Raw genomic sequence first — 25,846 nt, 5'->3', positions numbered from 1 at the left:
CCCTAGTTTTGTCAGTTCAACTTTCTTTAGGTCCCAAATGCTACTAATGGAGGGTTATGAGGATTTGGGCACGGTAGGTAACTTCATTAGGCAAGAAGAGGTCAAGAATTACCGGATTCCTGTCAGGACCTTGGAGAACCCTCTATTGATTTCTTTGGTGGACGACAGACCTTTACCAGAGACTGTCACAAAGGTTACCGAAGATGTGGAGTTACAATTCAGCCTCCTGCATCGGGAGAGGATAGCCTTTTATGTTCTCTCTAATTTGCCCCACGTCCTTCATCTTAGTCTCCCGCAGTTAAGGGCACATGAGCTGACTCTTGACTGGCGCTTGGGAGACATACTACGCTGGGGCCTGTCCTGCCAGGAGAAGTGTCTACTGTCAGTTCGACCAGTTCACATCTCACGTCCTGTTTCCGCTCCCATGGGGTTACCAGACACATACTGGTCCTTCACGGACGTCTTCAGCAAGAAGGAGGCAGAAAGTCTTCCTCCACATCGACTGTATGACTGCCCGATTGAGCTCATTCCTGGCGCCACCCCTCCTAGGGGTAGAATATATCTGCTCTCCCCAACTGAGACCCAGGCTATGTCAGACTATGTCCAGGAGAATTTGGCCAGGGGCTTCATTCGGAAATACACTTCGCCCGCTGGGCCAGATTCTTTTTCGTCAAAAAGAAAGACGGCTCTCTTCATCCCTGTATTGACTACAGAGGTCTGAAGGACATCACAGTGAAGAACAAGTATCAACTACCGCTGACCCCGGAGCTTTTTGATCGCTTGAGGAGAGCACAGATCTTCACTAAACTTGATCTTCGTGTAGCCTATAATTTGATCTGTATCCGTATGAGTGGAAGACTACATTCAATACTTGGGATGGGCACTACGAGTATTTGGTCATGCCCTTTGGACTCTGCAATGCTCCCGCAGTCTTCCAGGAGTTTGACAATGATATTTTTTGTAACTTCATGTACTTCTGTGGTATATTTAGATGACATCCTCATATTCTCTCTGGACCTATCGTCCCATAGACAGAATGTTCTACAAGTGTTGCTACGTTTGAGGGAGTACTGTGCCAAATTTTAAAAATATATTTTCGAACAGACGTCTTTACCATTTTTGGGGTACATCATCTCCGATGTGGGGTTAAGGATGGATCCCGAGAAAGTGTCCACCATTCTCAATTGGCCACTACGTCTCGGAGTTAGGGCCATTCAACAATTCCTCGGTTTTGCAAACTATTACCAACAGTTCATACCTCATTTCTCCTCTCTGACCACGCCAATCTCTGCACTCATTTGCAAAGGAGCCAACCCTAACGTTTGGCCTACAGAGGCTAAGGACGCTCCACTGCCCTGAAGTAAACAAGCAATTCGTCCTCCAGATGGGTGCTTCCTCTACTGGAGCTGGGGTAGTGCTGTCAAAGAAGTCTCTGTCCGGTCGCCTAGTCACCTGCGCTTTTTTCTCCAAGACGTTCTCTACAGCCGAGCGCAATTACTGCATCGCTGACAAAGAACTGTTGGCTGTTAAGTTGACTCTAAAGGAGTGGTGGTATCTGCACGAGGGGGTGGTTCATTCCTTTGTAATTTTTTCTAGCAACCAAGAATCTAGCGTATATCCAGTCTGCACAGATGCTCAATCCCGAGCAAGCAAGGTGGTCCCTGTTTTTCTCTCACTTCGACTTTGAGCGTCACTTCCGGCCGGGCAACAACAACATCAAGGCAGATGCTCTGTCACGGTTTCTCCAGCCGGCTGACACTGAAGAGGACCCATATCATTGATCCTTCCCAGATTATCTCTTTGGCTCCTCTAAGTCTTGCTGCCCTACCCATGGGTAAGACGCTTGTCGCTGAAGGAGACAGAGTGAGGGTGTTACTCTGTGGTCATACCTCTAAGTTTGCCGGTCATGCTGGAGGGAAGAGGACTCTCCTCCTTATCTCTCGCCATTATTGGTGGCCCTCCCTTCGTCAAGATGTGATGGACTACGTCTCTCTTGTCCTTCCTGTGCCAAAAACAAGATTCGGAGACAATTGACTGCGGGTCCCCTGCAGCCTCTTCTGATACGGTCTGCTCCATGGCAACATGTTGCACATTGGAATTGTTCATGTATATATTGTGCCATACCTGGTAATACATCTTATTTTAGATTGTTTTTAACTATTGCTTGTTTTTTGCTTTTTTGGTATGTAATTTTATTGTGATTATACACTATGTGTGTTGTAACTTGATTGGTGGTTGGTAGTATATATCTCCCATTATGTTCACCCCAAAGCAGCTTGAAAAAGAACATATTGTTCGATACGCGTTGCTGTGTCTTTCCACTATGATGGGGCATGTCCGTTTATCCTTGTTCTTATGCCTTGAATAAATGTTTGTATACTTGGAAGCTGGAAACTTTTGTATTATTGATTCCTGCACTCTGGTCTACTCTACCCTGTCCTCAGCCCTGTACAGTTCCCAGCGTGTGCTATGCCCTGACCTCAGCCCTGTATGCTTCCCTTACGCAATCCCAGTCCTTTCTGTCTCCTACGAGCTGACCATCAGGTACTAGCTCTTGCAGTGCTTTCCCCCTGGGCCTGCCCCTAATGCTCCATGAACAAGGGTAAGTTCCACCTGGCCAGCTCGCCCGGGGTCGGTTGGTTCCGCAAGCCAGAGGGTCCACTCTAGGAATCTTCATCTTCCTCCTCAGATGATCTACTCAGCTGTGTGCCTCTATGTTTACACCAACTGGTATCTAATACCTCATCATCCTCTGTGTTATCACATTCCTCACAATTTGAGTCACCCTCCTCCTCTTCTTGCCCTGACAGCACAGTACAGTCTGCATGAGCCACAGATATCTGATTCTCATCAGGATCACCTCCCCCCAGGGGTGAAGGTCTGATGACAAGGGTCAGGATGCTGTTCAGACCATACTTCTTCCTGCCCCGGATCTAAGCTAAAAAAATTTTGGACATCAGTGCAGATTTCCTCCTCTTGACTTTACAAAGCTTTTGAGTACACTTCTGATGAGCATGGCATATAATGTGTGAACAGCTCTTCAGGCTCACCCATCTGTGGTTCTGTACAGGGCTCTGAAAACCCTCTCCCCTCATCAAACACGTGTCAAATGCTCATGATACACCACCATTTTCGTTGCTAAAGTGCTGAAAATATTTTTGCGGCAACGCAGATATTTTCCCGCACTTTTACCTAATGTTACCGATTTTTACAAAATTTTGCTCGGGTTTCTGATCACGAATCCAAATATTCAATATTCGTGCTGAATTTATGTTTGGCAATCATTTTCTGAACAAACTCGTTCATCACTAATAAGGGCCTCAATTCTTCAAAGCTTTTTAGCCAGAATTCTGACATAAAAACCTATGAAAATTCACAAATATTTTGCAAACACAAGCTTGCCCAGAAATGTTGTGACTTTTGCCTCTTCCATGCCAATTTTGCCCAGCTATAACAAACTGTCTGGCGCTTAGGTGGTGGTTTTCTTAATTGATTTTCAGTTTTTAATTTCTTAATTAAAAGTGATGCATCAAGTGAAATATTTCCTGTTAGTACTTTTTGTTTAATTTATTTTCATTTTAGTGTTATTAAAAGGTATTATTATGTAATCAATCCATTGTTATATTCCCAAATAGAACAGGTTAATCATGTAAAGTAGGAGTTTATGTTATCATTTCAGAACCAAGACAGGCAAAGCTAGTATATTTTTGTTATATCAAGGTGATCTTGGAGGATAGATCTGGTGCCCACATGAGATCAAGCTGACTTTAAGGACCCACAATTTTAGTTGAAGTTTTCCAGACCAGACAATCTATTTACAAAGGAAATTAACTTGTAAAGCAAATTCAACCCATCCCCCAATATGGTCATTTTATGTACATTACCGTGTCCTTTGATAATTTCTTCGAGCAATGCCATTTTAGGTCTTCCTGAAAATTCATCTGCATGATTGACAAGGGCGTCTTTTACAGCCTCGCACCCACATATGACAACAACTTTCTCAACTCCAAATTGTAAGGTGTACACGGGTCCATACTTCTTAGAGAGCTGAAAAGTGAAATGACTGTTGGTTAGTGAATTTCTTGATGATATTTCACCTGTTTTTTATGGTGAACATATTCTAATAGTGGAGCAAAATTTATTACAGATGTTTTCTCAATTTATCTTAATGAACTTTAACCTCTTGCCATCTGGGACAATTTTAAGTTTTGTGCTTTTGCTTTTTTCTCCTCTTCTCCGAGAGACTTGAATCTGAAGATCACAACGATTACATCAATCCCAAAAATATCGGTGTTTTTACATACATTTCAGTGGTTTAAAAATGGTTTGTTCCGGTGGTATTATACTCTCTGCAGGTTACATTTTTAATGTAATTAACAGGATAATGAATTACCAAATGATACTCATCCTAAGGGCTCATGCTCACATGCGAGAAACTCGGACGAGTCTCGGACGTCAACACCCGGCACTCAGATCGGAGCGTTCAGCTGCATGTATTTCTATGCAGCCGCGCGCTCTGCTCCCGAGTGCCGGCGGCAGTGCCAAGTATTGACGTGCGAGACTCGTCGGAGTATGAAACCTTAGCATGTCTCTACTTTACTAAAACCAATATTAATTTCCCACTACCTTGGCATTGCTAATGGTGCACATTTGGCAGCTAAACTAGTGATAGCAAGTCATTGGTAGGAGATATGCCAAACTGATATCCAAGAAATGATTTCTTTTCACCACTTACTTATATGAAAAAATGACTTTATATCAGAATCAGTGTCTTGCCTCAGTCTATCAGTATTAGGATCTGTGGAAACAGCCCATATTATTCCTGCTATAGGGTGCGTCTATGGTAATTCATCCTTTTCACTTTGTTTAACCCTTTCACTCCTGGACTACTTTTCAATTTTTTTTGTTTTCCTTTCTTTCTTCATAACTTCTTAATTTTTCCATCCTCATAGCCATATGAGAGCTGATTTTTTGTGGGACAAGTTGTACATTTAAATTACATCATTTATTTTATCAGGTGATGCACTAAAAAGCGGCAACAAAAATTCCAAGTGCATTAAAATTGCACAAAAAAAAAAAGAATGCAATTCGACAATTTTTTTTCTATTTTTTTTATTCACCATCTTCAATACACAGTAAAACTTACCCAGTATTCTGACTCATGGATATGTAGAACATATGGTACCTGGATAGACCTCTCTTTCTGGGCCCCTTCCGTATCGACCTGTACTCACGTTCATACCGATTAATCAGACAGCTTAACTCAGCCACGATCTCATGTAAGAAGACTCCAGGAAAAGAGGGATGCTTTAACTGAAATTCTTGTATTATGATGAAAGCAGCAGGTAAAAAGGAATATTCTTCAGAGGACATGCAACAGGATGCATACAGATGGAGGGACGATCACAAAATGGAGAATAAAGGAGGGGACAAACATACATCACAGGACTACAGGGAGAGAGTTGGGACAAAATACAGGGAAAGGCAAACTTCTGCCTTAGCAACAGAAATGCAACACAAACAATGCAAATATTAAATGATTTCCCAAGTCGTGGGACATGACACTCCCCGTCTGAAATCCTTGGATTTCATGATGTCCGTAATTCTTCGAAGTCGTTCGAACCTGAAAAACAAGAGAAAAGAAAAAAAACATGTATGCAATAATAAACATCAAACATTTTTAAAGTCCAACTCGTTGTTGTTGACCCATAGATCACACCGGAAGATAAGTCCAAGTCTATAAACCCATCTTCGGATTGGGGAAGCCGGAAACATGCCAACTCTTCCACCAACCCAGCAATCCAATGGAAAATGTCAATGTTCATTAAAAAACTGGGAAATGAGGAGGAATGCTCCCCACCGTGAGCAACGTCCAGGAGCAATGTTCAGTTCATGTGACGTCCTCCTTTGGCAGTAGCAGCACGAGATCGGTGACCGGACGGAAGAAGGTTCGGGTAGAGCCCCCTTTTGTCACCTTAACTTCTGTCTTACGAGTCTTTCCGTCCTCGCTGGGCATGACCTTGGTGATAAGACCCATTGGCCAGTCGTTACGATGAGCCTCTTTGTCTTTTAAGAGAACAAGGTCTCCTTCTTGGAGATTGGGACTGGGTGTCTGCCATTTGTGACGGTTTTGAAGCAGGTGCAAGTATTCGGTCTTCCAACGGTGCCAAAACACGTTGGCTATGTGTTGTACTTGTTTCCACTGACGTTTGTAAATGTCCTTGTTATCGAAATTCCCGGGAGGAACTGTAGCAGCTCCAATCTTCTGTGTAAGAAGTGTAGCTGGGGTAAGAATCATTGGAGCATCAGGGTCAGATGATACTGGGACCAAAGGTCTAGCATTTATTATGGCTGACACTTCTGCGAGGAAAGTGACCAGAACTTCATGAGTAAGAGGAAGTTTATGGTCCAGCAACATGGAGTCAAGGATCCTTCGTGCAACTCCAATCATGCGTTCCCAGGATCCACCCATGTGTGAAGAGTGTGGAAGCTTCGGAGTTTATTTGGCCTTACCCAGGATGAAACCACAATGCACCTTATCAGCTTCTAAGGTCTTCAGATAAGCTACTGCGGCTATGGCTTCTGTAGATGCATCACAGAAGATATGGACTTCTCTTCTGATTGCAGCCAAAGATGATCTTGGAGAATAACAACGTGGGACTTGGAGTTGCTCTAAGAACTTCAAGGACTTCTTCCATGTCTCCCCCCTTTGCTGTTTCTGAGTCGGAAGCGGGGTGTCCCAATCAGTGTTCTCGGCAGTGAGCTGTCTTAACAGTATCTTGCCTTGAATAGTGATGGATGCTACAAACCCGAGAGGATCGTAGATGCTGTTTATGACAGATAGGACTCCTCGTTTGGTAAAGGGTTTGTCACAGGGCGACACTTGGAAGGTGAAGGTGTCCTGTTTGATATCCCACAGTAGACCAAGGCTGCGCTGTGTGGGAGGAACATCAGAACCTAGGTTGAGGTCCTTTAGGTTCGTGGCATGGTCCTCAGATGGAAACGCGCTAATTACTTCTTGACTGTTAGAGATAATCTTATGGAGTCTGAGGTTTGATGTGGATAGCATTTCCTGTGTCCTGGAGAGTAGGTCAATTGCCTCTTCACTTGTGGGCAAGGACTTGAGCCCGTCGTCTACGTAGAAGTTCTTCTCTACGAATTGACGAGCATCGGATCCGTACTCTCTCTCACCTTCCTGGGCTGTCCGTCTCAGTCCGTAGATCGCCACAGCAGGTGAAGGACTGTTGCCGAAGACATGGACCTTCATCCGGTAGTCTATGACTTGATTGTTGACATTGTTGTCTTTGTGCCACAGGAACCTAAGATAGTTTCTGCTGTCTTCCTTCATGATGAAGCAATGAAACATCTGCTGGATGTCGGCCATTATAGCAACAGGTTCTTGTCTGAAGCGGATCAATACTCCAAGGAGGCTGTTGTTCAGGTTGGGTCCAGTTAGTAGCAGGTTGTTGAGAGAGAGGCCTTCATACTGAGCACTGGAGTCAAACACCACTCTGATCTGGTTAGGCTTGCGAGGGTGATAGACACCAAAGGATGGAAGGTACCAACATTCTTCTCCTTCCTTCAGTGGTGGCGCAGGTTCAGCATGATCTTTGTCAAAGATGTTCTGCATAAAGTCAATGAAATGCTTCTCCATCTCTGGTTTCCTCTTTAGGGTACGTTTTAAGGATGAGAACCTTGCAGTTGCTTGCTGCAGGTTGTTTGTCAACCTCGCTCTTGGGAAATGAAAGGGTAAAGGAGCTACCCAACTGTTGGAGTCATCTTGAACAAATTCTTTGTTCATAACCTTTATGAATTCTTTATCTTCCCTTGTGGGTGCTAACTTGTTGTCTTCACTTGTGGAATCGAACACTGTTGACCCGAGGTTTTCGTCCCAGGGCTGGAGCATGTTCATGTTGAAGGATTCCTGTTGCCTCTTGGTGTTGCTCACTTTCTCTTTCACCCAGTAATGATGTGGGCATGGCTGAAAATGAGTGCTGCGACCATTTGGCAAGATGTGTGTTTTGTAAGAGGAGATGTTATTAGGTCTCTTCATCTTGTGTATGCAAACATCGCCTATAATTACCCAGCCTAGATCAAAGCGATGGGCAAATGGTGCGTCGTATGGTCCGTTAATTTGCTGACGTACCTTGTGCAACCGGAGAATGTCTCTGCCAAGCAGAATCAGGATATCTGCGCTGTTGTTGAGGGCTGGTATCTTGTTTGCTATCCCCTTAAGATGTGGGTGATAAAGAGCAGCCTCTGGCGTTGGGATCTCTTCTCGATTGGATGGAAACTGGATGCACTCGACAAGTGTAGGTAAGGGTATCTCCACGGTGTTGTCGAGGGATGTCGCTATGAGACCACTGGCCCTTCTCCCAGAGACCTCTGTAACACCGCTGCAGGTACCTAAGGTGTAAGGGTAAGCATTTCCCTTTAAGTTAAACATATCAAAGAGTTCTGACCTTGCAAGTGATCGGTTGCTCTGATCATCCCGTACACCTTCACGGCTTTCTCTGGGTGACCGTTGGGATATACGATCACCAGACAAATCTTCGCACAGGACTTGTCCCAGAGACCTTCTCCGCAGACTTCTGTGCATGAAGAAGATATTGTGGTATGACTTGCAGTTTGAGCTGCATCCTCCCCGCCATGGCTCGTGGTGGGTGAAGGAGTACGTGTAGAGTCAGGACTGTATGGGTGGAGTGCTTGTACGTGATCCTCACTGTCACACTCCATACACTTAATTGTAGTTTTACAGTCTTTAGCAAGGTGTTCAGTAGAAGCACAACATCTGTAGCATACCCCGAACTTCTTTAGAAGTTCCTTGCGTTCTTGGAGCGGTTTCTTCCTGAAGCCGATGCACTTTTTTAAGGGATGTGGCTTCTTGTGGATGGGACACTCACGATTTGGGTTCTGTATCTTTTCACCCTTGTTGCTCTTGCCTGGAGCTGATGTTGGTAAGGGAAGAATATCCGTCTTCTTCACTGACACTGGACCCCTGCGGTTTCTGTCATTCGAGCGTGTGCTCACGTATTTAGAGGGAGGTGAAGCTGGGCCGCTGGATTCTCCGTAGGAAAAGCTTGGGTCGTTCTTACGCTCTGCAATGTCTTTTATAAACTCACAGAAGTAGGAGAACGGAGGAAATGACACTTGATGGTCTTTCTTGTATTTTGACCCTATTGCAGTCCACTTCTCTTGTACATTGTATGGTAGCTTGGAGATAATGGGGTTTACTCCACGAGCAGTGTCCAGGTAGCTAAGGCCAGGTAGGTGGGTGTCTGCCTTGGCCAGCTGGAGCTCTAACAGCAGGTCACTGAGCTCTAGGAACTTTGAACTGTCCTTGCTGGATATCTTTGGAAAACTCTGTAGTCGCTTGAACAGTGCATCCTCTATGGCTTCTGGACTGCCAAAGTTTCTCTCTAGTCTTTCCCATGCAGCCATGAGACCAGCCATTGGATTACTGATATGTACAGACCTGAGTCTCTTGACACGCTCTGTGGATTGTGGTCCTAACCATCTGATCAGCAGGTCCAGCTCTTCCGCAGCAGTGATGCCGAGGTCACCAGTTACGGTTCTAAAGGCGCTTTTCCAACCTCTGTAATTTTCAGGTTGGTCGTCGAACCTTGTGAGACCGGTTTTAGTAAGTTCACGGCGAATCATGTACCTTGCGAAGTCGGACATGTCTGTTCTTTCTGACTTAGGATGCACAATTGTAGGCTGAGTGGTGTTGTACATAGGGGTGGAGACGTCTTGGCCTTGAAACATGGGGAAGTATGGAGTGGCATATGCATTTAGTCCAGCAACTGGTTTGGTGGGTATAGTTTCTGCTACTGTACATGTGGAGGTGGCACTATGTGGTTGTCGAGGGTATAATGACCTTGAATGCAGGATTCTGTCAGTGGATCGGTATCCTGGTGCTCTAGAGAAGCGTCAACACCATCAAGAGTGTTAGTGATGATCTGCGGTTCGCCATCTTGGCTTAGCACGTAGTCTCTTGTGTGTTCAATAGGGTCTTCTGCCTCCATTTCACACAAACTGACGCTGTCTCTTTGACTCCCACTGACAGCCTGCTCGAGTACCTTTAATTCTGCCATGGCTGTTGCATGCTCACATTCCTTCTCTAGAGCTTCCTTTTCCGCTTTCACGCGTGCCGCTTCTGCATCCATTTCTGCTCTATTTTGTGCAGCAGCTGCGTCCATTTATGCTCTCTTTTGTGCAAAGGCAGCTTGTACCTTAGTAGTTTCAGCCTTAGCACGTGCTCTTATAAGCTGCTCAGTAAGAGTAGAATATTTTGATGAACTTGACTTAGATGAACGTTTTGAGTGCTTACACGATTTGGATGAGCGAGTTGATGCATCTGGTGTCCGTGCGATTCTAGCCTCTATCTTGGCTTTAATGTCACGTACAGTGCAGTCTCTTTCAGAATTAAGCTGCTGGAAACCTTGCAATTCGTTTAAAGTCTCTGGGAGATTCAGTTTCTTCAGGAGAATAATGTATTGGTCACTCTTTTCCATATACATTTGGTATGCTGTGCATAATTGTTCTAGGACTCCCTCTGGTGGTAACTCATGAGAAGCAGGCCTTGATACAGTGTCTATGTGACTCAGCACTTTCTTCCATACTGAAGACACATCACTATATAATTCACATTTTGCAGTCTCTAAATTCTCCATGACTTTCCATGTGGGTTTGACTGTACATTTTCCCCTTTCGCTAGATGGTGGATGGGGGTCTGGGTCTCTTTCCTGTGCTTGTAAGTCTGGTGGAGACATTGTATTCCTTGCTTCAGACATGATTAGATTGCAGGCAGGAAGAGTTGATGATGGGGGTTATACTTCCCACTGTTCAGCAACAGGAAATACACAGAGACTCTGCACAGAGTTGATACTTTGTATCTAATGCTGGAGCAGCTGCAGGGTCCTGTGTAATGATGGGAGTTATATTCCTCTCTGTTCAGCTGCAGTGTGTGGCTTCTATGCATGCTGGGGTCTGGCTGGAACTGGGTTACAGTCTATCTGGTAAATGTCCTTTTCCACTGAGATTTAGCACAGACCTTGAGTTACTGTCTCTGAAGGCAGGTTATTCCTTTTTACTGTTCTGACTCATGGATATGTAGAACGTATGGCACCTGGATAGACCTCTCTTTCTGGGCCCTTCCGTATCGACCTGTACTCACGTTCATACCGATTAATCAGACAGCTTAACTCAGCCACGATCTCATGTAAGAAGACTCCAGGAAAAGAGGGATGCTTTAACTGAAATTCTTGTATTATGATGAAAGCAGCAGGTAAAAAGGAATATTCTTCAGAGGACATGCAACAGGATGCATACAGATGGAGGGACGATCACAAAATGGAGAATAAAGGAGGGGACAAACATACATCACAGGACTACAGGGAGAGAGTTGGGACAAAATACAGGGAAAGGCAAACTTCTGCCTAGCAACAGAGATGCAACACAAACAATGCAAATATTAAATGATTTCCCAAGTCGTGGGACATGACACCCAGCAATATGATTTTCCAGGACAGTATGAGTACACAAATACCAAACATGTATAGTTTTTTTTTACTTCAGTGGGGAAAAAAAATTCTCTTTTGTTGCCATTTTCCAAGATATCTTCATTTTTTGGGATCTCGGGATGGGTGATGACTTATTTTTTGCCCCCAGAGCTGACATTTTTACTGGTACCATTTTGGCATAGATAAAATGTTTTGACTCTGTGAGGCTGTAACTGGTGTTACACGTAGAGGTCACTGTGTGCCCCCCCAGAATACATAGAGAGGCATATTGAGGCCATGAGAGTGCATTGCAGTCATAGGCATAGCTGTGGTTGCAATGCAGACTAAAGTAAGTATAGGTCTTGGACATGCTAGTTGTCCAAGGCAGATTAAGGGAAAACCTGCTCTGAGTTATGGTGTTTTGAAACAGATTGCAGAGGGTAGTGTTACAGACCATTTCATTCCTAGCCCTGTTTTTCCATATAGCCCAAGGCCACAGGTTGCTAGTTAAAAACCGTGCAGTATAGGGTTTTGGTGTGTCAGGTTCAGTGTCAATCTGGTGTGAGACGGAGGAGTTTCCCCTGGCTGCAGCTTCACATTCCCTGGACACAGGCTAAGCACTGCTATGCTGCACTCCTGGTGCCCCCTCCTATAGCGCTGGTTCATTTACCTGTGATCAGTGTGGGATCACTGGACACGGCTCACAAGCTGAATACTCCACAGTACCATGAGTTGCATACCCAGTACAGCATACCTTACAGCATATGGGTTTTCCAATGCAGCTCCTTTTTTAGCTAAATCAACCATGAGAAACTTTTTCTGATGAAGGTCTGTTGTTTGACTGAAAATGTTCAAAAGAAATGTGTTGAATTGGATATGATAACAATAAAGGAACTGTGAAATTGCCTTCGTTTTTGAATGCCAAGTTTTTGATATTTCATTCCTAGCCCAGGTTTTCCATGTGGCCCAAGGCCACAGGTTGCTAGTTAAAAACCGTGCAGTTTGGGTTTGGGTGTGTCAGGTTCAGTGCCAGTCTGTTGTGTGCTAGAGGACAGAGCAGCTAGCTATGCTATCCTCTATCTGTGTGAGGCAACACAGACAAATGGAGCCAGAGCAGGCACGGCAGCTGAGTAGCCTGGAGCCCACAGTACACACAGCGCTGCAGTCACCCACGGTAAGTGGTCTCGGAGATAGACAGTCATATGCCGGGCAGTGAACTTGAGGTAGACTGTCCTGTGCCCGAAGGAGGACTGGCATGTTTAGTGACTGGAAACTGGAGGATATGGTTCCCGGCTGCAATCCGGAAGATATCGAGTGCTGTGTTTTGCTGAGTTGAACATTAAAGAGATATTTTGCTTTGAACTTTGCTGGGTCACTGCCTCATCACTGCATAAGTGTGCTACTGCTGCATTACACCTCTTATTGAATTTGTTGTTGAGTTGTTAACAATTCCGAAAAGAGGGAAGAATAGGAAGCATTTAAGGAAACCAGGATGGATGAACACAGAACGTAAGCACATGCTAAAAAGGAAGAAAAAAATGTTTATAAAATGGAAAGAGGGAGGCATATCTAAAGAAGAATATAATGCTGTCTGCAGAACCTGCAGGGCACAAATCAGATTACCTAAAGCTGAAAATGAATTGAGGCTTGCAAGAGATGTCAAAAGCAATAATAAAGGATTTTGGGGATATGTCAAAAGTAAAAGAAAAGTCAAAGATGCTATAGGATTTTTACAGGATGAAAATGATGAAATGGTAAGACAGGATGTTGAGAAGGCTGAACTTTTAAATTCCTATTTTGCATCTGTTTTCTCTCAGAAAGGAAATGTAACATCAACTGTTATTCACTGTCCTATTAAGGGAATAGAAGAATCCAGGATATCTATAAACAGAATGATAGTGAGGAAACACTTAGCTAACCTAAATGAATTCAAGTCTCCAGGTCCAGATGAATTACACCCCAGAGTACTGAAGGAGATATGTTAAATATTAATAATCCGTTAATTTCTTATAAGACCCAGTTCTGTAGAATGCTTTAGCTTACATGACATAGGCTATTTTTAAGCTTGGCTCATGGTAGAAAGACAGCTCCATATATGTAGAGACCACGTGCTTTAGGAGACGTATATAATTCATGGCTAACTGTAGAGGTCGCTCCTCTTCTTCCCTCACCATCATGAGAGACAGACACAAGATGACATGACATAACAGCTGGTATATTACTTGACGGCGATGTGAGAAGCCGAACTGAGACACAGCAGCCATTTGCTATTCAGGATCTCGGAGAGAAGAAGAATACATGTTGCTTTTGCCATGTGGGATCTCAGAACATGATCTAATTGACAATTTCTCTTTCACCTATTTTTATTCACCTGTTTTTCTGTAATAACCTTTCTTTGATGGAAGTAAGCAAATAAACCACTATATTTTTATCTGGTAACTAGTCCTGAGTATTTTACAGGATATGCATTATTTTACATTGGAGAGCCAGCCAGATCTGAATTTTTGTACTTTTTTGCGGATTTCCCTCAACTTGCACACACGGGGGATTGGACTTTGCTAACGTCAAATCATATGTGCAAGTTATCGGGAATTCCACTACTTACAAGAATCACATAGAACCTAGAAGTAAGAAGTACCAGATAGATTGAGAAGTACTACAAGTGCCAAAAGTACCAGACCTAAGCCAGACGTGTGAAGACAGGAACCCAGCGTTGTCCATCAAAGGAGCTGAGACATTTCAAGGTAAGATAAAATGGATGTCATTAATTGTCTTGCTAAGCAGAGTAAATTGAAATTTAAGTCTGTAGACAATTCTAATTCAGAAGTTTTATGGTTAAGTTTATATGCCGAGTGTGAACTCGAGAATCAGAGGTTAGATTCTAAGTTTTTCAATAGAGAAAGAGAGAGATTAAAAAAATATTCTACAGATGGTAGATATATTTCATAGATCTGTGTCAGAGAAATCCAAAAATGATTGTGTAGAGGATAGTGATATTCCCGAGATTCACTGTAATGTGGAGAAACAGTTACAAGTAGTAGCAGCTATTGAAGGTGACCTTGCAGACGTGGAACAAGATGGAGAAGTAGGAGGAGACTTCAGAACTGACGTAGAGGACGTACAAGGGAAAGACGTACCACTAAAAATAGAAGACTCACAGGCCCAAATCCGAAGTAGCGTGAGGAAGAATTTGATAAAAATATGCCAAATAATTCCTGCTTATGACAACAAAATAGATGTTTATAGAAACTCTGAGATCTTTGAAAGTTGTTCTGGTAACTTTGATTTATCTAACGAGGAGAAGAATCAGTTGTTCAAAATGTGGATCCCTGTAAATTTTGCTAGGAGATTGTCTTTAAAGTTATCTGGTGAGACACATGAGAATTTAACTGATAAGGACAGATTAAAAATTCTCATTTTTTGTTCATCAAATGAAAATCATCCAGATATTGATATTCTTCAAAAATTAAGGATTGGTCGGAAGGAATGTATTTTTACGTTCATGTCCATATATGAACGTTTGTACAAAATGCTGAGTGAGAATGTCAAAACACCGTCCCTCATAAGGAGTTTTGTAAGCAAATTTTGGTTTCTAAATCCTGCATCTCGTGTTATTGCGTCACAAAAAGATTCTTTGTTTGAATGTGCGCAATTTCTTGATTTTGCCAGGAAACACGAGAATCGTGAAAGGAAAGTAAATTGTGCTAATTTTGGAAAGACAGGCAGAGTAAAATCTTATCAGAAGCCTGTATTAGCAAAACCTTCTAAAATGAGTTTTCCCCAAATATATGAAGTACAAAGGAGATCACATGTTTGTTATAAACCATATGGAATGATGCAAAAGAACACCGAAAAGACACAAATTGAATTAAGAAAAATGATGAGTTCTGATTTTCTTTCTGTAACAAAGATGGCCGAATTTAACAGACAGAAACAGGTGGTGAGTGACATCATGGCCTGTAAACTGAATACTCTGCTCCAAGAATCTATCAGCTTTAAAATGGCAAGAACCTTTCAGGATATTTTTTGCAGAGAAATAAGTATGGGTGTAGGAATTGGCTAGAAAAAGTAATATATATTGTGTAACAGTGTTATACAATTAGTGAGTTATATGTAATTATTTTATAGAGTATAATCCTGTAGTTTTATGGTTTGTGGATATATACATAGTCATACAGTATATATAGAGTGTTTGTAGAAGTAGAAATAGTAGAACTGTATTTTTTAATGAAAATTAAAATCTACATCAGTAATAATATTTAGAATATGAATATGATATTAACCTTATTTTTTATGTTTCCTTAGAATTTTCATTTCAAAGCAGGACTTAATCGAGAAAAATTCTCTTCCAAGGATTTATGCCTTTATTTACACAGGATGTTGCAAAAATTGCATGATTTTATATATCTAACCCTTAAAAGGAAATAACCAATTGCTTTTTAAAATGTTCTGGGTGTGTGCTTTTTTACTGCATGGTTTGAATGACTACCACAGCAGGGGAATTTGAACCTTGTTCTAATAATACAAGTATACCAGTATACTATGTCCCTGTTCCTTAGGAAAAGAATTTTAAAGGGGGTCTCAACTTTTGCAAAGCAATGGAATTTTTTTTCCAGGCCTAAATGTCAAGTATAGCTATACATATATATTTATGTCATGTGTATTTGGGGAATATTCAAAGAAATATTAAGAGACTAAATTGAAATAGTTTACAATGCATTGATAATTAGGATAATTTGGGTTAAAATACGTGTATTCATCACACTTTCATATGTGAGATATTTGGTTTAAAGTTAATATGTGACACTGTCTGAGTGACAGTGACTGAGTGTATGAGCAGCTGCTGAGCGAGTAATGTGATACGTTTGTGAGACCTCAGGATCCTGAATGCATGAAAGAAAAAAAAAAAAAAAAACAAAAACCCCAAAGCTTTTATCTTTAGGAAATTATTAGAATATTAAGATACATAATGAAATATTATCTATACAAACATATATTTCTATATTTCTATAGTAATTATTATTTCTTGATTTAGTTAATTGTGGATAAGTGCAATCGCACAACAAAATAGAAAATAGTTTAGGAAGAAAATCTATTCTTTCCTTATCAGCTTTAGCTCTTTTAAACAGGCACCAGCACAGAGCCTGGTATTCACCAGCTGCATCTGGGAATAGTGGACCTTCCTTCTCTGTCCAAGTGTGTTAATCTTTAAACTACATTTAAATTAATTTTTCCAAAGGATAATTTTATGATATTCAGATTAATTTTGATGGTTACACATCTTCAGACAAATAATGGTATAAGCAAGTATAAATTCACATAATTTATACATTAATTATTTTTAATTTTGGTTTTGATAAATGAATTATTTCATGAAACAATATTTTTTGGTATTAAGGGGGAAATATGTTTTTTATCCTGACTACATAATCACATTTGATTAATACCTCTTCTTCACACATTTTAATAGGAAAAAAAAAATATTAATAAGGTACAATGGTATAAGTATTGGGTATAATAACAAGTATTATAAAGAGTCATTTCTTTACACTAAGAGGAATTACATGCAAAGTTGCATAATTTGAAGACATAACTACTCTGCATCAACATAAAGGCCTTATTCTTATTTTTATTTTTATTCTTATTTTTCATTATTTTTAATTCTTTCACCAATATTTAGTAAAGTAATATCTACTGAGAATATTGCTTCATTAAATATAGCAATTATATGGTTCTATTACTAAGGAAAATGTTTCACTTCTGAGTTATATGCAACAATTCTTTTATTCATTCATTCGCTCACTCATATATTCTTATTTTGGTTCATGGCTATACATTCCTACATATTATTAGTATAATGAATATATTCCTTATTAATAAAGATGATAACACTGGTTACATAAAACACAGTGACACCTATGGGTTGAAAAAGGTAATTACACCTATGACATAAAAATGTTCTATCACATAAAAAAAAATGGATAATAATGTATTATCACTTATTATTGGTTTATTATTTCAAATATTGAAATCCATATATGGTACAAATTCTGATAATAATTATATGGATATTACTGATTGCTATGGTACGCTGTGATATTATGGGATAGGGAAATTACCAGATTTGGTATAGAATAGGGAATGAAGACTTCAAGCAAGATACTGAAATTATGTTAATAAAGACTTTTCACATTTCTAAACTTCATTGATTTTTATCAGTTGCAAGAAGAAGAATGCCGCGATCCAGAAATCCCAGAAGGTAACAAAGCTATGATTACTGAGTAATAGACTGTGTTAATTACAAATGCAGTATCCACCACTGACAGTCACAAGTGCAGTATCCACCACTGACAGTCACAAGTGCAGTATCCACCACCGACAGTCACAATTAAAGTGTCTAACCTGACAACCAGAGGACGATGATCCTATGATGCTGAGATGAACGGTGTTATCACGTTCTTATCAAGTTCCAGAGGTTTTCAATCACCTGAAAAGCTTCGATGAAAGCTGGTGAACAATGAAGGTAATTGTCAGGAAGCTACAACCCTGACATATGTCCTGTGCATTAGGACAAGGACTGGTTATGGTGCTATGTTTAGCAAGGAAGAGTCATTTTAACCCTTGCTTTGCTGACCAAAGACGTCACACCTGTTCAAAGACCAGTACCGATGGAGGATTCCAGAATATCCAAGGCGAGCCAATGTAAGCCCAGGTTTTTAAAGATAACACTGCACAGATATTAAAGCTGCATAGACTTTGTTTTCGTATTAACATTTGAAATTATGGACTTTGATTTGATACACAACACATCTATATGCTATAAGAAAACTGTATTTTTAAAAGAACCAAGAAGAAGACAGAAGACATCAAAATGAAGACCAGATGACACCAGATGATGATGACTGGACCTGAGATGCTTCAATTTAGACTTAGGGAAGTATAATTATACATATTTTATATGAATATTGTTCATGGCTTACCATAACATGAATTCACATCAATTATGTCATTGAGTACTTATAACGGTAATCTAATATTATTATTATTATTATTATTATTATTATTGATATTAAATTATTTTGTCAAAGAAGAAGAAAAGAAGAAAAGAAGATCTTGTTATATTTGAGGGTTCCAATTAATGTCTGTCTCCCTCAAAAGGGGGAATTGTTAAATATTAATAATCCGTTAATTTCTTATAAGACCCAGTTCTGTAGAATGCTTTAGCTTACATGACATAGGCTATTTTTAAGCTTGGCTCATGGTAGAAAGACAGCTCCATATATGTAGAGACCACGTGCTTTAGGAGACGTATATAATTCATGGCTAACTGTAGAGGTCGCTCCTCTTCTTCCCTCACCATCATGAGAGACAGACACAAGATGACATGACATAACAGCTGGTATATTACTTGACGGCGATGTGAGAAGCCGAACTGAGACACAGCAGCCATTTGCTATTCAGGATCTCGGAGAGAAGAAGAATACATGTTGCTTTTGCCATGTGGGATCTCAGAACATGATCTAATGGACAATTTCTCTTTCACCTATTTTTATTCACCTGTTTTTCTGTAATAACCTTTCTTTGATGGAAGTAAGCAAATAAACCACTATATTTTTATCTGGTAACTAGTCCTGAGTATTTTACAGGATATGCATTATTTTACAAGATAGCAGAAGAAATTTTTGAACCCCTCTCCATAATCTTTGAAAATTCTTGGAGAACAGGAGAAGTGCCAGAAGACTGGAGAAGAGCAAATGTTGTTCCTATCTTCAAAAAGGGGAAGAAGGTGGACCCAGGCAACTATAGGCCGGTGAGTCTGACTTCTATACCAGGAAAGATCTTTGAACAAATTATTAAACAACATGTATGTCAATACCTGGATAAGAATGAAGTGATTAAGCAGAGTCAGCATGGGTTTGTAACTAATAAGTCATGTCAGACTAATTTAATTTCCTTCTATGACGGTATTACTGATTGGGTGGATCAAGGAAATGCTGTAGATATAGTATATCTTGACTTCAGCAAAGCATTTGACAAAGTCTCTCATACAATCCTTATTGAAAAAATGACTAAGTATGGAATGGACAAGGCAACTGTTAGGTGGATTCATAACTGGCTTAGTGATCGGACCCAAAGAGTGGTCGTAAATGGCTGCACATCCAGTTGGAAGAATGTCTCAAGTGGGGTACCACAGGGCTCTGTCCTGGGCCCTGTATTGTTCAACATCTTTATCAACGATTTAGATGAAGGAATTGAGGGTAAACTGATTAAATTTGCTGATGACACAAAGCTAGGAGGGATAGCTAATACTAGAGAAGAGAGAGAGAGAGGATTCAAAAAGATTTAAATAAACTGGAGAAGTGGGCAGCAGCTAACAGAATGGTTTTTAACAGGGAGAAATGCAAAGTACTACATCTGGGCAATAAAAATGAAAAAAGCATATATAGAATGGGAGGAATAGGGCTAAGTGACAGCACATGTGAAAAAGACTTGGGTATACTAATAGATCACAGACTGAATATGAGTCAACAGTGTGATACAGCAGCAAAAAAGGCAAATGCAATTCTAGGATGTATTAACAGAAGCATACAGTCTAGATCACGTGAAGTCATTATTTCCCTCTACTCCTCTTTGGTCAGACCTCATCTGGAATATTGTGTCCAGTTTTGGGCACCACATTTTAAAAAAGACATAAAAAAACTGGAGCAAGTTCAGAAAAGAGCGACCAGAATGGTGACCGGTCTGCAAACCCTGTCTTATGAGGAAAGGTTGCAGGATTTGGGAATGTTTAGTTTGCAAAACAGAAGACTGAGAGGAGACTTAATAGCTGTCTACAAATATCTAAAGGGCTGTCACATTGTAGAAGGATCAACTTTATTCTCATTTGCACAAGGAAAGACTAGAAGCAATGGGATGAAACTGAATGGGAGGAGACACAGATTAGATATTAGAAAAAACTTTTTGACAGTTAGAGTGATCAATGAGTGGAACAGGCTGCCACGAGAAGTGGTGAGTTCTCCTTCAATGGAAGTCTTCAAACAGAGGCTGGACAGACATCTGACTGGGATGATTTAGCGAATCCTGCTTTGAGCAGGGGGTTGGACCAGATGGCCCAGGAGGTCCCTTCCAACTCTGCGATTCTATGATTCTATGATTCTATGATTCTATTGCAATGTTGCAGTGACCAAAAACATAATACTGGTGTTTTGATTTTTTCATTGTGCCATTTACCGATCAGATTAATTTATTTTATATTTTGATAGCTCTAAGTTTTATGAACGTGGCGATAACAAGTATGTGTATTTTCTGTTTTACATTGTTTTATTTTTTAATGGAGGAGTTTGAACTTTTACATTTTTTATTTTTTTTTCATATTTTTTTAACCTTTTACTTTTTTAATGCATTTGACTGTCCCCTTAGGGGACGTGAAGCTACCATCATCTGATCTCGTGTGCTTTAAATATCACTGTTGAGTACTGCTATGTAAAACAAAATTCACCATCTCTTATGAATGCCAGCTGAACAATGGCTTTCACAGGAGGGGTCTTTAACAGACTGATGGCTGTCCTGACAACCCATCAGCACCAGCTATCACATCACAGGGCCGATGGGCGCATGGAGTGAAGCGCTCTCTATCGGTGTGTGTTATTGTTGCTGTCAGAGATTGACACTGGCATTTAACAAGTTAACAGACGTGGGCAAAGCTCTACTCCACATGTTGCTGATAAAGGCACATGATTAGTGATGATCGAATAGTAAAATATTCAGATTCGTTAAAATCGGCACAAGTAATTTCTACCGAATAACGAATCCAATGCAAGTCAATGGGAAAGCCGAGTATTTTTCTGCTGGACCCAACAAACAGGTCTGGGGGCATGGGAAAAAAAGCTGAAATTGATGGGAAAGAGCTAAAACTAAATGGGAACAGCATGGAGAATATGCCGGCATGTCTTTCTGGCTCACATATGGTATCTGGGAGTAATGATGTCAGAGTATTGCACCGGTTATACGGATCTTTAAAAAGTCCTACCAAACCAAACAATTTTATTTAAAGGGAAAAATGCAGAGAAACATATTTTCCTTCATAATTACATGTATATATTGCTAAATTAAAAAAAAAATTACACCTTCTCTTTAACATGTGTTTACACTAAGCATTTTGGCTTTACTTTTTCCTTTAACATTTGTGAGGGCTCTCACTCCTTCATTTGGGAGGTCCCTCCCTCCTGCCAAGTAGCAAGATAGTGCATATTCTCCATCCCTTTACAATGCCGTTTCACACATGGCCAATAGAATTTTGGGCTTTGCCCTCCACCACCCCCATGTCCACCGCCATGTCATTATGCGGCCCTCACTTACAATTTTCAGAGGGCCACCATGTGCTGTGAAACCTGCGTTTTGTAATGTACACAGCTCAATTTTGCCACCGGATCCCAATGTAACCACTGTCATAGCGGGTGAAGCTGCTGTAAGGTGAATATAATACAGGAGTTGGGGGAGCTGTATGATCAATGTCAGTAAATTGGATTCTACCAGACACCAAAAGCATTAGAATTAAATTCTGAATACAGTGTAACAAGCGAGGGCCTGTATTGTGCTCAGTCTGTTAGGCCTGATGTCAGGAATATGTACAAGCCTCATTTTACTTGGAAGTAGCCTCCTCAAGGGAAAGAGACAGGAGTGCCACTGACCAATCTGCACAAGACTACGCACTTCTGGAAACTACCCAGCCAGGTAGAATGAACCTTTTGCATGGTTTTGAGCAGCAATGGAATAATTACAGGATATGTCCCAGAGAATGTCGAGGTCTGTGGAGTGTATTACTCAGGTGACAAGCCGTGCTACAGAGCTCAGGTAAAGGCCTTAGCGTGGCAATGACCATGTTCCAATATGTGTAGTGCTGCGGCCTGAATAGGTCTGTGGAGCATATTAACACAGTCTCTTAGGCGTGCTTAAATTATACAGAAACTGGCCAATACCCGACCAACATTTTTTTGGTAAGGACCCAAATTTAGAAAATGTTAGAGAAGGTACAGTTAAATAAAGAGACAAATCACATTTAGGAGCCTGGAATAGTCAGCAATGGTCTTTGTCCAGCACCGGACAATGTAAATTGCTGAAGAATATGTATGCCCTATCTAACTAACGATTTGTGAACAGACATATATGCTGACCAGGGACAACTGAATTCTGCCGGTTGTGGACCGGAGACCTCAGTGCCTCCTTCCTGGACAGCAGAGTGGGAATTTTGTAACACCAGGGAAGGGCCAGTGATTTTACCATCAGACACATAATGTGTCTCATAGTGGCCAGTGTTGGGGTCATATGTCTCCTGGGACTCTTGATGGTGGGAGGAAGAAAAATCAGGTTGAGGTTTCAGAGGCCCAGACTCTTGGCTACTGAGACTGGACCATGTGGAAGACTTTGTGTTGCTGCTCGTCCACACACTGAAGCCTTTGTCTGCCTTCCAACCCACAACATCCTCGTACAAGTCTGGGTTCGTTAGTAGTGTAGCACTCTGACCAAATTTTGACAGGAACCTAGAACGAGATCCAGTCACCTTCAGATCTGTCACATGGCCTTGTCAGGCACCACCACAGCCACGTCCTTTAACATCACCCTTTCTCATCATGAATGCATTATGATTATGAAACCAAAAAAATACTGGCTTTATTTTTCACAAGTACCCTTACAGAGGTCTTATGTATAAATTCAGTGTATCTAGCAATGTGTGGCTATTTTTTTTGAAGAGAAGAGGGTTGCATTGACAATCCAACACAATGGGCAGCACTTTGAACACATTTAATAAGTGTTCATAAACTTGTAAATAACTCATGAAACAAAAAAGTTACATTAAAACAAAGCACACCATTGTTTTTCTTTTGAAATTCTCAATAAGTTTGATGTGTAACATGACCCTCTTCCCACTGGAAAAAATAAAGTTGTGTCCAAAATGGCCAACTTTAAAATGGCCGCCGTTTCTTCACCCATCTTGAAAAGTTTCCCCCCCTCCCATATACTAATGTGCCACAAACAGGAAGTTGATATCACCAACCATTTCCATTTTATTTAGGTGTATCCATATAAATGGCCCACCATATCTACTATATAATTGTCTAATTCTGTCCGTCTGTAACGGAAATCCCACGTCGCTGATTGGTCGAGCCCGGCCGGCCACGACCAATCAGCGACAGGCGCAGTCCGGCCGCGAATTGGCGCGGAATTCGAGCGACGCACGCCACTGCTAACGTCGGGAGATCTTCGGCGAAAGCCGCTGATCTCCCGACGATTGCCGTGGGTCATCTCCTGCCACACGGAGATCAGCGGCGATGCAGCGGGGAGATGACCAGCGCAGCGCTCAATGTGTGGATGGTACCCAGGGTCCGGAGGAGAAGAGACTCTCCTCTAGGCCTTGGGTACCATAAACCTGTAAAAAATATAATTAAAATAAAAAAATAGTGATATACTCAACTTCCGACGGCCCCCCGACTGTTTCCCTCCTCTCACCACGCGACCGGCATCTTTCGGTCCCAGAAATGCTTTGACGCTCTCGCGAGAATGACGTCATCTTCGGTCCTTCGCGCTAAGCATTACTGGGACCGGAAGATGCAGGGAGCATGAAGAGGAGATCGGGGGCTGTCGGAAGGTGAGTATAACCCCCGCTGGCCATATTCTGGAATACCCGATGCATTAGAATCAGGCCACCATGTAGTAAATATCTCTCTCACTCTCTCTCTCTCTCTCTCTCTCTCTCTCTATATATATATATATATATATATACCGTATTTTTCGCTTTGTAAGACGCACTTTTTTCCCCCAAATTTGGGGGGAAAATAGGGGTGCGTCTTACAATGCAAACATATGTTTTTTGGGCTGCCACTGTGGGTGTCCGTTACTTGCCGCCACCGCGCTGGGTCCTCCGGGTGCTGCCGCTGCCGTGCTGGGTCCCTCAGGTGTTGCTGCTGCCGCCGCCGCACTGTGTCCCCCGGTGCCTGCCGTCGCCACCGGACTCTGTCCCGTGCTGCATGGGGGGCTCTGCCGTTCCATCCATGCCTGCGCAGTGGCTTGCTTCCTGGAAAATGGCCGCCGGGCAAGCGCAGATGGAGATCTCAGCACTGAAATCTCGGGAGAAAGCCACGGTAGGCGAAATGTACGTTGGAGGGAGCTGGAGACGCATTTAGCCATTGATCACGGGTATCTATGATCTTATTACATTTCCTATGCACTTTATTTGAGTTTTTATACTCTTTGTCTGTTCATTATATGCACTTTGATGCGGATGGAACTTTTATGATCACTATATTTACTTATGGCTTATGTGTTCACTATGTAACTACCTTCTTACATTATGACATTTTATGGTATTGTATTATGTCTTATTTGTCTGGTTTTTCTTTTATTGTGTAATTAATAAAAAAATTTTAAGTCTTTATAATCTGGACTTTAATTTGGTTTATTCATTAGTTGAGAAGGTTTCTAAATCTAAGCAAATTGTGTTAAGAAAATCTACAATAAACAAACGCTTTAAATATTTACTCTCTTCATTTTGTGGCTTATTATATTCCCATTCCTTCCAGGCAACAGAACTATAACCATTTAGGATAAATAGTCAAATGACTGAATGTTACCTCGTGCATTGTCAGATATGGTCTCTTCATGTCTAGAATGTGCAGATTTCCAATGATTGGTAGCGGCCGAGGTCCGGGGGGCAAATTATAAGCATTTTTGTTCCATCCAAAGAAAAACAAGACAAAAAAAAGACATAAAATAATAGACAGAACCAATGTGATGGGATCAGATGGGATCATAATGCCAGGAAGGGTTTCTGTAGAAAGACAAATAGAAACATATAAATGTGCAAACATCTATAAACATCTTATCCATAACTATTTATTTTTATATATTGCATGTCTTTCTGTCTTTCTTTCTTTCTTTCTTTCTTTCTTTCTTTCTTTCTTTCTTTCTTCAGATTATCTATAAATCTATCCTACCGTACCTAGAATCCTTCTGTATTCTCAGTGCTATTTTCTCAGTTGGTAATGAAATGTCCCCGACTGGATCCTGCTCTTCAGTGTGATTTTACAGTTCTGATTCACATTATATAACATTGAAAATGTGATGTGATATTTACAACCCGCCCAGATATCCGGGCCAAGAAGTTGTTTTCTTTGAGGTTTGCGGTGCTATGGAGCAAAGTTTTCCCGTAACAGAGTTCAGCTACAAATTAAATCTAACTGACTGCAGGACCCAACATGTCCATGAATAGCACAGACCAGTGGTGAGAAGATCGGTGGTCTACGTTCTCCTACAGCTGGAGCTGACTATACACATATGGTAGCTGTTGG

General features: G+C 41.3%; 1 protein-coding gene across 1 annotated transcript in view; it reads right to left on the bottom strand.

Moving 5' to 3' along the window:
- The window catches only part of LOC141098587 (cytochrome P450 2K1-like), a 139,006-nt gene extending 113,427 nt beyond the window's left edge, over nucleotides 1-25,579 (bottom strand). Inside the window, exons 1-3 of the mRNA XM_073586498.1 lie at nucleotides 25,498-25,579; nucleotides 25,130-25,326; nucleotides 3,885-4,047 (exon numbers count right to left, since the gene is read on the bottom strand). Coding sequence (XP_073442599.1) covers nucleotides 3,885-4,047; nucleotides 25,130-25,309 — 343 coding nt within the window. The 5' untranslated portion in view covers nucleotides 25,310-25,326; nucleotides 25,498-25,579. The remainder of the gene's footprint in view (nucleotides 1-3,884; nucleotides 4,048-25,129; nucleotides 25,327-25,497) is intronic.
- Nucleotides 25,580-25,846: the final 267 nt, after the last annotated feature.

The sequence above is a fragment of the Dendrobates tinctorius genome, unplaced genomic scaffold (genome assembly GCF_039654945.1).
Source record: "Dendrobates tinctorius isolate UK_male_01 unplaced genomic scaffold, ASM3965494v1 ptg000093l, whole genome shotgun sequence".
In the NCBI taxonomy this organism is placed as follows: domain Eukaryota; kingdom Metazoa; phylum Chordata; class Amphibia; order Anura; family Dendrobatidae; genus Dendrobates; species Dendrobates tinctorius.
The sequence above is the reverse complement of the archived record's forward strand: the minus strand, read 5'-3'. Positions and strand labels throughout refer to the sequence as shown.